Raw genomic sequence first — 13,131 nt, forward strand, 5'->3', positions numbered from 1 at the left:
GATTTTTACTGGGTCAAATGAAACAGAGTGGGCTTGGAACTATTTAAAAAAAAAAGCTACTAACACAATTCTAAATATTGTATGTCCATTTATTTTTTAATCACAACAACAAACAGATGAAGTGGCAGTTATCAATACATCCATTTTACAGATGGATATTTTGATTTTATTTTACCCAAGGTAAGAGCTAATAAATAGCAGAGTTGGATTTCAAGCCCAGACACAGTGATTCTAGTTCCCACTCATTTAATCACTTGACCACACTGCCTTTCTGAATGCAATGAAAATAATGAAGTTTGTGGTTCCTGCCTTTAAGTTAGCTACAATCTGTTACAAAAGCAGTAAAAGCATAAAGAGGCTTAATATAGGAGTAAGTTCTGGTTTCTTTGGAAGGAAATGAATGTTGCATTGGGAATGTATATTATTTCAGTACTCCTGAGTTTGTCTCGTTGTTACAGTCTTGCTTTATAGGGCCTGGAGGCAGAAAATAGTTTTACCTTATAGCATTTGAGGCTGCAGCTATTAGGTTTGTGGTGCTGAAATAAATATGTCTACTGTTTCTGTTCTAAGACTCACCCAGGCCAGGAATATAATAGGGTTAGAAATTTAAATGTCCATAGGACTCAAACTATAATTTAAAGCCACACACTTTGGAGTTCGCCGCCGCCTATTCTGCAAGCTCCCTTAGCGTTAACTCCTTTGTCACCAAAGCCAGCAATGCCCACTGGGCATGCCCAGTGATATGGTTGGAGCCTGCAAACAGTTTCACTGGCTCCAGGGTTTTACCAGCTGCCAAAGAAAGGAGGAGACAGCGGGAAGAGTTAAACAGGTACAGGACTTGGATCAGCTCAGGATGCCCATGGCCAAGGCAGAGCACTGAGAGCTGGGGGGTGACGAGATGCTGCCACGAGAAGCACCTGGTCAAACAGACGAGTCTGGTTGGTCTTCAAGTTGGTTGCTGCGTTAGCCTGGTCGGTCCCTCGCGCGTCTTGTTGGCACAGCCCAGGCAGATCGGGAAGGCGTGAAGGGAGCACTCAGGCCAGGGCGGGGTAAGATCCAGGAACGTTGGATCTGGGGAAATGCCAGCCACTGTGTCTTGCCTGTCCCTGCATTCCTCGAAAAGCTGCAGCTTTTCAGGGGTTTCAAGCAGAAGAGCAAAGTGCACGCGTAAGAGCAGAGCTCATCTTAAATACTGACTCCTTGGCCCTTTCTTTTGGCTGCGGAGCCCTTCCCGGAACCCTCTTAAGGTACCCTCGCCCAATCACGAGTAAACCTTGGAGAAGTGAAATCTTCAATAGCTTTCCGTGGGTCTAGCAGGGGCCTGGGCATGCTCAGTAGGCTACTGGGTTCTCTCGTTCTCTCTCTCTCTCTCTCTCTCTCTCTCTCTCTCTCTCTCTCTCTCTCTCTCTCGGAGGGTGGGTGGTGACAAGTTAGAAGCGCTTGCGGCAGGTCCCCGCCCCCAGGATCGGCCTCCCGCTGCAAGGGGATGAAGCCCAGGTACGCAGCATCCTGACCGGGAGCTGGAGGGGCTGCGCCCGCCCGCGCGGCGACCCCCCCAGTATCCCAGCTCGAGGACGGCCCGCCGCTCTCCACGGTACTGCGGAGAGCTCAGCTCCGCCCTTCTCTTTCAGAAGGACAGCACCCCGCGTCACGTAACCCAGCCTTCTCGGGCTCCACCGCCGCCTCCTCCTTCCCAGTCCTTTTCCTCTCCTCCTCCTCCTGCTCCCTCCGCCGCCTGTTCTTCCCACCCGCACTCCTGGAGCTAGACGCTCAAGCCTGACGCCTCTGAAAAGGCAGCGGCAGTCGCCTTATCCACAGACCTCAGGAGATTCGCTTTGACCGATGCGTGCTTCAGGCTCAGGCTCGAGCTGAGGGGAATAACCTGGCAGGTAAAGAAGCTCAATTTGGGTGGGGGGAGGGGATGGGGCGAGGCCAGCCGGAGAGGGATATCTTTCCCCCGTTGTAACTGAGCCAGGATCTGCTACAAATGCACAGGGAAGGATGGGTGGTGGGAGGGTGGAGTAGAGATCCTGGTGGTTTTTGCATGCAGCCTTTTAAATAGAAGGCAAGAAGAGGAGATAGTGGAACCGGGGTAGTAACTTAAAGGCTCAATGCAGTGATTTATTAGCCAAAGAAAGAAAATAGACAAGTTAGAAACCGGAGCAATATAATAGGTCCATTATCTACCTCTTTCTTTCTCTTCCCCATCCGCCGCATGCTGTGCCTATCCTCGATTTCTGTAGTCCACTCCAGGCTCCGGGAAACTGCACTGGTATTAGAGATGGAGCTTAGAGACTGGGCGGGAAAGCCAGGCAGAATTTGGGGTGTGCATTGGTATTGATGGACTTGGCAAAAGCCAGGGGGGAACGATAGGCACTTCTAAAATTTCCCCCCAAATTTCCAGGTTCTTTTTGATGGTCTGTATTGAAGGGTGCATAGAAAGGTGTGCATGCATGGGTGTGTGTGTGTGTGTGTGTGTGTGTGTGTGTGTGTGATACCACAAACATATTAAAATAAATGCAACTGCAGCCGTTGAGCATACTGTATCGATCCTTCCAGTGGCTTGGGAATGAATATGATTCTAGAAATGAAAGAAAAGATTAATGAGGCTGTTCGTCAGCTTTTGAATTAGAGCGCTTCTTCCTTTGGCTGCAGTAAGGTTGTTTTTCAGATCCTTTTAGATCATCCTCTAATTCGTGAACTCCCAGGTTTTTCCGGCACCTAGAGAGAATCATCTTTCTCCATATCAATACAGATACTCTCTCACACAATGAGCTTCCTCTAAGAACTGGGAGAGTCCTTTGACCTCCCCTGTGGTTAAGAATATATATGTGTGTTTTCCCCCTTCTCCTCCATCCCTTAAAAAAATAACAACAACAACAACAACAAACTGTCAAGGTTTGCATTTGGAGGAGGGCAGAAGAGAGAGTGAAGAAAGGTTTTGTGATCTATGTAATAGTGATGAATAAAATAATCGGACCCAACGGAGTCACACAGAAAAAGGATTTTCTAACCCATGAGCTTGGGGATGGTTACAAAGCACTATTTTTGATCTTGAAATTCCAGAATTATTTCATAAACGATGGAAGATTTGGCAGATTCCTGAGTCCGCTTAAAAAAATGAGAGTATACTGAACAATACATTATCTTAGAATGATTTTTAAGAGCATCTTTCGTTGGGCTTGGCATGGGAGTAGACAAGCTATGGCTGGTGACTGCTGATGGTGTGGGATATAGCAGCCATAATAAATAAGCTACTGGGATTTTTGTTGCCTTTTGCTAGTGGGCAGTGTGTGTGTGTGTGTGTGTGTGTGTGTGTGTGTGTGTGTGTTTTGTGTATGTGTTCAAAGAGAGGGAACCAGTCATCAATTTCATCTGGGGAGGAACTTGAAGTGGGATCCCCTCGCTTGGTGGCTCTCAGCTGACACCTGTAGGGATTGCTCTGTACTGAAGAGAAATGCTCTCAGCTCCGTCCGTGGAGGAGCAGCAGCACAATGCGGTGCCGTAAATTACTGCTGGTTTCAGCTTGTAGAAGGGGAAAGTGTTAATTGGATAATGAGGTCTGTGTCCAGGCCATAACGTGTGCGTGTGTGTGTGTGTGTGTGTGTGTGTGTGTGGGCACGCGCTGTCTGGGGGGCGAGGGGTACATGTGTTTGCTCGACATAACCAGATTATACATTCATGAATTTTTGTCAAAATATGAGAGTAATATATATATATATTTTTTTTTGGTTAAGAAATGAGTTTAAAACCACTATTTATGATTTCTGTTCCATTTCAAGAACCTGTCAGATTAGAGTTGAGTAAAGACAGGTGCTTTAATAACATTGTGAGTAATTCAAAGATACAGTTTTAAATTCTAGCATCTCAGAGTCATATCAGCTAAGGTAACACACATGGTTGTTCTGACCACGCACGTTCTGAGCTGACAGCCAGATAAGTACTTGAGGAGGCGGTAAGTTCACTACGCAGTTAGGCAAAATACTGACTACACATCTGTAGAGGAGTTTGTAATATGGCAATTGAGTCATAAATGCTGCCAAAAATAGATATCTAACTCCAGTGGGATGTTTTCTCCTATACTATATTATTCCTTTATTTAAAAAAAAAAAAGACAGGAAAACACTTGTTTGAAAATTTTTAAAAGACTCTCAAGAAACCATCAACATTCCTTCTCTCTCTGAGAAAAAGAACATGATAGGAGTGTTATACGGATCGAAGGTAGCATTTTTCCAGTGGGCAGCCTTGATCTCCTTTGCCTATTGTAAAATCCGCTATTAACTGAGATATGAATAAGTTGTATTTTTATTGTCCACGTAAATACTACACAATATAAGCAGAGTTCTTTAAAGGGTCCTTTCCCTCGCCTCCCTTCATGTATTTAAAAAAATTAAACTTTCTTAGGAAAAGGAAGAAATAACCATAACTGAGTCTTTATGACAACCTGGGAGGGTTACCTGTTAACAGTTACATAAAATACAGGGGTGTAATGGGTAATTGTGTGTGATATTAACTATTGGGACACATTATGTCTTGCTTGTAGATCAGGACAAATAAGCTCCTTCCAATAAGGTTAACTCTGGCGTACTAACAGCAATAGTTATATTCCTGACTTCTGAGCGGAATAATGCTTTATATGATCCTATGCATGACTTTAGAACTTCATTTTAATTCTCCGCAGATTTCCGGGTCCTTATTCAAAGGCAAAATAAAACCAAAATGCATCACCGACACGAAACCAACTGATAAGCTGGCATCTCAGCGTGGCCTTGCAGAGGTGGAGAGAAAAGAAGAGGGGCTGTTGTGATTTCCACATCTAACAGCTTCTGGCGACGTCACAGTCTGGCTTTGAAGGCCTGCTGTTGGGGAGGGAAAAGGAGAAGTGAAATCCAGCCGGCGAGGAATTCTGCTTTGGCTACAGTGGTGCTGGCAGTCCCTGAGATGACGGCAGAGGCAGGCCTTTGAAACTACTCTGGTGGTGCTCTCAGGAGACCGGGAACCCCCTTCCCCCTCCTGGTTTGGGGCACTGCACCTGGAGAGGGCGCTCACAAGCACCCGAGGATTCTGGTTCACTGCTGGCCCCTTGTACTTCCCTGAGAAGCCTTTACTTCCCACCTGATTCTAACCGCTTCCCTTCTGCCTGGCACCTCTGAGGGTCCCTGGCAGATGATGATATTTAAGGAGTGAGTGAGGGAAGCAACTGCTGACACCACCGATGCCCTCGAACTAGTTCATCCGACTCAAATGGATGAGTGGTTTCCCTTGACCTTCTGTTGACGCCTTTTCCGGAACCTTGCCTCCAAAGTGTATCCCTCCTCTGGTCTGGACGTTTTGCGGCTGCCCGGTACCCCTGGGGTCCACCTCTTCCAGTTGGGCCGGGACTATAAGGAGAGAGGGCGGGGTTGCTGGAAGAAGAAGAAGAAAAAAAGAGCTCGGTAAAGAAGGGCGCACCCCGCCCACTCCTGCCCACACCCCCCCGACCCTCCCTCCTCCCGCCCGGGCCCTTCTTTCTGCACCACGGGGTCCAGGACGACCGTGACCCTGTCGGCCCCGGCACCCCCCCGCCGCACCCCCGCCCCGAGCATGGGGACGGCGCTGCTGCAGCGCGGGGGCTGCGTCCTGCTGTGCCTCTCGCTGCTGCTGCTGGGCTGCTGGGCGGAGCTGGGCAGCGGCCTGGAGTTCCCGGGCGCCGAGGGCCAGTGGACGCGCTTCCCCAAGTGGAACGCCTGCTGCGAGAGCGAGATGAGCTTCCAGCTGAAGACGCGCAGCGCGCGCGGCCTCGTGCTCTACTTCGACGACGAGGGCTTCTGCGACTTCCTGGAGCTCATCCTGACGCGCGGCGGCCGCCTGCAGCTCAGCTTCTCCATCTTCTGCGCCGAGCCCGCCACGCTGCTGGCCGACACGCCCGTCAACGACGGCGCCTGGCACCGCGTGCTCCTGCGCCGCCAGTTCCGCAACACCACGTTGGTCATCGACCAGGCGGAGGCCAAGTGGGTGGAGGTCAAGTCCAAGCGGCGGGACATGACGGTGTTCAGCGGCCTGTTCGTGGGCGGGCTGCCGCCGGAACTGCGCGCCGCGGCGCTCAAGCTCACGCTGGCCGCCGTGCGCGAGCGCGCGCCCTTCCGGGGCTGGATCCGCGACGTGAGGGTCAACGCCACCCCGGCCCTGCCCGTGGACAGCGGCGAGGTGAGGCTGGACGACGAGCCGCCCAGCAGCGGCGGCGGCGGGAGCCCGTGCGAGGCGGGCGACGAGGGCGAGGGCGGGGTGTGCCTCAACGGGGGCGTGTGCTCCGTGGTGGACGACCAGGCCGTGTGCGACTGCTCGCGGACCGGCTTCCACGGGAAGGACTGCAGCCAAGGTAAGGCCCGCCCCTCCCCCGGGGCCTCGGCCTGGGCGGGGGCAGGGGGGCTGCCTGCTCGGGACAGCGGTTCCGTGGGTGTCCAGGCGAAGCCCGGTCCCCGGCCTGTGCGCCTCTGCACCTCCCACCGCTGCGCCCTTGGCATCCTCTTCAGGGCTGAGCAGCCTCGTGTGCAGGTGCCATTTCCTTCTGGGGAGCCCCTGTCCGCCAGCCCTGCTTCCCACCTCGTGGCCGGGAGGATGCCCTGTGCCATCCGCTCCTTGGAGCCTTTGCCAGGGTGCTCCCCGTCTGCACCAGGCCAGGGCCCACCCGAGCCACCGCTGTGCTCGCCAATGTCACCTTGCATCCAGAGTGCACAGATTTCCCCCATGGGAGGCAGCTAGGCGTTAGCAGGTGGGGCACCCGTTTGGGGAGGAGTGAAGTGCAGGACAGGCTCAGCGTGGCTGAGAGTCTCCACGTAGGAGCGCTTGGTGAGGGGCACTACTGCGCCTTTTACAGGTCAAGCGTGGAGTCCCGCCCCTGGTGGTGGAGAACCGGGGAGGAGCATGTGAAGATTTTCTATGGCTACGACCAAGTCCAGCATTGGTCGGTTTAAAAGTAAAACGATGTGACTTCTGTGGTTTCTAAAGTGGGAGACAGGCCAGCTCGTGTTTAGAAATGTTAGAGATTTAACAGCATTTCTCAATCGGCAGATGCTTTGGGAAGCCGAATAGGAGAGACATTTAGATGTTGCTGGGCTGGGAAGCGAAGAAACAGGGGCTGCGTGTGAAGGATGGCAAGAGATTATCTGAGGATAATCAGCAAATGGCATTTATCTGAGTAGTGGAGGCCAAGTTGTCATTTCTGTTGTTCTTAGGGATTGAAACAGTCTGGCATTTAAAATAAAATCAGATCTAAGTTTTATTTTCTCCCCTTGGAAAATTCAGTCATTCGTGTGTTTCTCCCATGTCACTACATGACAGTGATCAAGGAACAGTATTGTTGTGTAAATACAGAAAAGCCTATGAACAGAAAGTGAGTGATATGAAACCAGTGAAACATGGATATATCTGTGGCTGACCCGGAGAGAAGATGTCAGGGTCAAATCAAGGCAATCAACACATGGGCAAATGGTATTTACGGCTGAAATTTAAAGAGAAGTGAATTATTAAATCTGATTTTGAAAGCTGTAGGGACTAAGCTCTATGTATGGTTGTATATTACTGTATGTCTTCTGGGTTTTTATTTTTGCTGACACTGCTAAGGGGAACTAGCCCTTGTAAATCTTATTAGATTTGGCAGTTCTCTCTCACCTGACTTTAAGAAAAATGAAGGCTCGATACAATTTGTATTTGTTTAAACAGCAAAGGGAGATAGGAGGAAAAAAGCTGGTGATTAGGAGAGTTCCTGAGTTTATGAAAAAAAGTAAGAGGTTATTTTCTTGCTCTGTCTTCATGAGGGCTTTTGTTTTCATTATATTTGGGCTTAAGTCATTATAGAAGACTATTTCATGGCCTATACTGCACTTCAGTGTGGCCAGTAAATTTCCATGGATTTAGCATCAGGCTTTGTAGTTATATTTTACATGAATAAAACAATACATGTTTCCCTCTACCAAATCTAACTTAATTGTAAATCATGATTCAGATAACTACATGTGATGAGTTGTCATAATATAATTTGAAGTTGCATTCCTCTACACTGATTAATAGAAATGAATAAAAATGAACATTATTTTATTGCAAAAACTGCTGTAAGTATCCCAATGGCACTTTAAAATACAGAGCAGGCCATTTAATAAAGATCACATAAGGTATAACTTCCTTAAATTATGAAACAAATATGACCTAGCCTGTGCTCTGTGGCAAGGTGTTTGAAATGACAATTTTACTTTTTCCATGTATTTTTAACATGGGATCCAGGGGTCATGTATAATCAGGAGTAGCTCAGATTGGAGAAAGCATGGCGACAGTAATATGTTGATGAGAAGCAGAATTAGATGTCTCTGGAATGCATTTTATTTTGCAAGTGGAAAGCTCTTTTCATAAGGGCAAGAAGTTCAAATACCAAACTACATAACTAAACATTATAGTACCTGATGCATAAGGTAATTCTACCCAGAAAATAAAATCCATCAGGATTGTCCTGGAGCATTGATTCATTGTGGAAATTTGAGCCTGAACCAGGAGTGCAGAGATCACCACTAGTCATAGAAAGAAAACCAAAGGCTGGTCATCTCAGGAATGGGAGATGGAGTGATAAAGGCGGTCTTTCTCCCCAAAAGGATTGGCTCCATTTTGATGATTTTCCCTGTTTTGTGTGTGTCAAGTGACTATTAATAATTAATTGAGAATTGATGCCTCTCTCAACACCAATCATCTACTGATGGCTAGGGAGAGATCATTTCTATTCAGATGAAGTATAAACAAAGCCCTGCCTCAGGCAGCATTCACAGGGATTGCCACATTCTTTTAAAAAACTAATTCAAAAACAGATAAATCCACATCCATTAGAGAAAATTCAGAAAAAAAATTAACAGCAAACATTAAATAAAATTTAAATAATGTCTGGTGTCAGCTATAATTTTTTAACTTAATAAAAGTGTCTATTATTTTAGTTGTCTTCATATTCAAAATAACACAAAGTTACTAGAGAGACAGTGAGACTATTCTCTTTCTCCCTCCCTGGCCTAGAATGTCTTAAAACAATTTATGCATCTGTGAGTTTTTAGAATGTTTTTATTAAATGAGTTCACTTTTATCCTCACTCTATTTATTCTGGCCTAGCAAATTTTATTTATTTATTTATGTAGTAATGGAAAGAAAATTAAAAAAAAAAAGTTATGTGTCATGAACAGGTTAGTGGCAGAGCCTGGGCACAAACACTGATTCTCTATCTCTGTATTATCATGTCTGCTGAATAAGATTTCTAGCTTATTAGAGTTGATATTTTTTCAGGTTCAGGCATCAATCAAGAGAAAAAAATATATATATATATATATATATATATATATATATATATATATATATATGATGGAATGGAGCTAGCTTATGCATCAGTTCCATTCTTTGACCCTTAAAGTCAGTCCCGGAATGGAACTATCTAAGAATGCCATCTTTTCTCAATGATGACCGCTTGTGGGGTACATAGCTTTTTTAGTGAATCATACTCATCAAAGTGCCTCAGGGACATTATTATTTAATAAGTTTCCACTTAAGAGGACTAATAGTTTCCTAGCACCTTAAAAGAATTAGTGAATTCCATGGCTACTCACCTTAAAAATGAGAATAAAAGGCTGATCAATGACAAATTAAGTTAAACTTTTTATGATTTCCAGGTCCAGGTTTCATGTATTTCAGGATCATTTATATTAAAATTCCATACAAGACTCACTCTGTCTCTTTTGTTTACATCCCCTGTTTAAATAGCCATAAACACATATGGCTTGTGATGGTTGATTGCTTAATATTAACAAACATGGCCGTGTGATGGATGTCATTTAATAAAGCCTCTGTATTCTCTGACTTTACTAAGAGGACCAGAGAGACAACCCTATTTACTCATTTATTTCTTAAATTGAGGGCTTTGTATGCGCCTGAGTACTAGACTCAGGCAATAAAATGGTAAACTCTCAGAAATAGTTACTTTCTTCACAGACCTTGCATTCCAGTGAGGAGGCACAATACTTAAAAATAAATAAGCAGATGGGAATTTTAAATGGTAGTATTTTGGAGGGCTGGTACACAGTATTGTGATGACTTAAAATAGTGTGAACTGAACTAATCAAAACAGGTTGTACTGAAGAGTGATCTCTAAACCACAACCCAAGAGATGAGAAGGAGTTCACTAGGTACGGGCAGAGGAGAAATAGTAGGTACAGAATCCTGGTGCAGGAGATGGCACGGCACATTCAAGCAATTGAGACAAGTTCCTTGAGTAGGGAGCTCTTAGAGGGAGCAGGACCAGGTCATGCAGGGCTTTCTAGACCTTGTCAGTGATTTTAGTCTTAATGTCAAAGTGGTAGAAAAGCACTGGAAGGAGTTTTGTGTGGAAGGTGAAGAGGAGGATGCCATTATTATATTTATATTTCAAAAATGTCACTCTGGCTGCAGTGTATAGAACAGGTTGATAGGAAACCAGAGGAAACATTATTTTCTGTTTGTCCATCAACAGCATTTGTTAAGCACCCACTGTAAGCTGTGGACAGAACTAGGGCACATAGAGAAAAACAAGATTCTTTCTCTAAGGAAGTTAGAAACTTTGTCAGTTTACTTACGTGGAGAAATCTAAGGCTCTTCGTTGTTCGGAACACTTTGGTTCTATCTGTAAAAGCAAAGCATTCGTTGAATCTTTTTGTGACTTGTCATGTGGTTTCTGGCAGATATACCCATTGGCTCTTAAGGCTCTGAGGCCCATTGGCAATGTCATATTTTATTATACCCTCAAGTACCTTGCTAAATATGTCTTTCTTGTGACAGTATATATATTGGTTGATTGATTCTGGGCTTTCAATATTTTAAGCACTACAATAAATGAAAATATTATGTAGATACTTATAATCTTTGTGAGGGTAAAAAAAAAGCATTTACCATATAGGTAGGTACTAGACAAAAATGATTCAGAGATTTTACCAGAGTTTTGTTTGAAGTGTACCATTGTAGGGTAAGGTGCATCATCTGTGATGAGAAAGCTTGGAGTGCAATGGAGAAGTCCATCAATAATTTTGATATAGATAAAATATTCTGGGAAGCTCTTAAAGTGAAAGGCATCTATCAGGTCTACCAAAAAAAAGTTTATCTCAGCTATAAATTAATATCCAAAATTGAGTTATGACTCTAGAATGCCACAATTGAGGTGGAATGTATTCTTTTGAGTTTTTAATTGTTTTGAGATGCAATTGTAGAGGTTAAATTATACAGACTCTGGGGCCACACTCCCTTATTTGAGGGGTTATACACTCAAACTTATATTCCTCAGTTTTGTCATCTGAAATTGGACTAATAATCATATTTCATAGGGATTTTATCGAAGTTAAGCAGATGACTTTATGTCAAGTTTTGAGAACAGTTGCCTGATGCATAGCAAGCATTCTGAAGTGTCTACTTGGTATTTCTGTTCTAACTACCACCACCATCACTAGCACCACTACTTCTCCTGATACCATTTTTTTTTAGGGGCACTTTCTAGCACAATTCAAATATGGATCGTTTTTTTCTCATTTAAAATAAATTGTAATGTCATAATAATCTTTGATTAGCCCAAAAGTTTCAACTTAAAAATAAAGGTAAATTATAAAGACAGTGTCCTCTGTTTTACACAGTTGTGCTCTAACATTACTTATGTCTAGTTATGATTCAAACTATTTTTAAAAATGTTATTCTGTTTGAGAATTTTTTCTATGATTAAGCAGTCTTTAATACAAAATCATTTGTAAAAACTATCACTTTCCACATAAACTAATACCTTTAACCATCCCAATCCTATACATAGTGATTTTTACTGCATTTATCCTAATGTATAGAGGAAGATATCTATCCTATTTATAATTTGTCTTTGAGGCTCTCCTAGAAGTTAGTTATTTACAAGTATGCTGCAGAGAAGCTAGCTAATATATTTGAGCTTTAAAAGTTCAAATAAGATATTCTTATAGTTATTATGAACAGATTATATTTTTATCATAAGAATATATATATATATATATATATATATATATATATATATCTCCATTGAAATCATGTTCCAGTTTTGGATATCATTAAATGAATTGTAATAATTTAACTGATTATTTAAAAAAACCCTCCTGATTGACTATAGAAAAGACTTTATAATATTTCCGTTATTCTTAACTGCATTGTGTGAATTAGGATCTTGAGCCATACTGGTTCCTGAAAACAGTTATTGACCCCATTCTATATCCCTTTCTCAGTGAGCATGTGGTGGCTACACTGGTTTTAGGTTTAACCATAAATGTGCATTGGAAATTAGGCTTTATCATAGATATTCAGGCTTTGTTTTAGTACGGAGATATAATAAACTTTCTAATAGAAGTTGCTACGCAAACTGTACTTTCAAAAAGTACGCAAGTATTTTTTTGACTCAATTCAAAATAAGTCATTTTTACATTCTAAAAGTGTAGTTCATGATGCAAAACACTTATACTTTTTGTGTGTATTTCTCTGTAATTTTATTGCTGAGTCCCCTTTCTGTTACTTGGAAGTACAGGAATCAGTAACTTCACGATCTTTGCTGAATAGTACGTCTTGAAATGTTTCAATTAGGTTTTGAAAGAAAGGTTTTGTTTGTTGCTTTAGAACCTTTCAGAAATTGCAGGGCTTTTTGTTTTTCTCTCTTACACATGGATTCCATGTATGTTTACTTGAATATGAGAATAGGTGCAATGCTGTCTCATTATTTTCCTGCCATGTTATTATTTACACAATATGTGTAAATAAAATATGGCATGGGATCTAAAAAACTAAATTCAAGACACAACAGTGCCTCTAGACCACTGTTAAAAGTAGAGTAAGGCCACCAATGTTTATGCTTTATTTTCAATATTGTAAATGGAGAAACACTTAATCAGACTACTAATATATTGTAAACTCCTGCTAACCTCCCTCAAGATATTTGTGAGTAGCTAATAGAAGTAAACTCTCAGAAAAACATCAAAATTTGAAAGAATAGTCCAATGGCAGCAGGGAAGATAAGCTCTAGGATGTTATGAATGTTAACACTGATAATGTTAAACATGATTCTGTAAATCTACTTTGGGGTCATTTTAGATAATTTATGCT

General features: G+C 43.4%; 1 protein-coding gene across 18 annotated transcripts in view; it reads left to right on the forward strand.

The window, feature by feature from the left end:
- The first annotated feature begins 5,481 nt into the window (after positions 1-5,481).
- NRXN1 (neurexin 1) overlaps positions 5,482-13,131 on the forward strand; it is a 999,389-nt gene continuing 991,739 nt past the window's right edge. For all 18 annotated transcript variants that reach the window (XM_036334601.1, XM_036334602.1, XM_036334612.1 and 15 more), the window contains exon 1: positions 5,482-6,358. In XM_036334601.1, the coding sequence (XP_036190494.1) occupies positions 5,584-6,358 (775 nt within the window). In that variant the 5' untranslated portion in view covers positions 5,482-5,583. The remainder of the gene's footprint in view (positions 6,359-13,131) is intronic.

The sequence above is a fragment of the Myotis myotis genome, unplaced genomic scaffold (assembly GCF_014108235.1).
Source record: "Myotis myotis isolate mMyoMyo1 unplaced genomic scaffold, mMyoMyo1.p scaffold_m19_p_14, whole genome shotgun sequence".
In the NCBI taxonomy this organism is placed as follows: Eukaryota; Metazoa; Chordata; class Mammalia; order Chiroptera; family Vespertilionidae; genus Myotis; species Myotis myotis.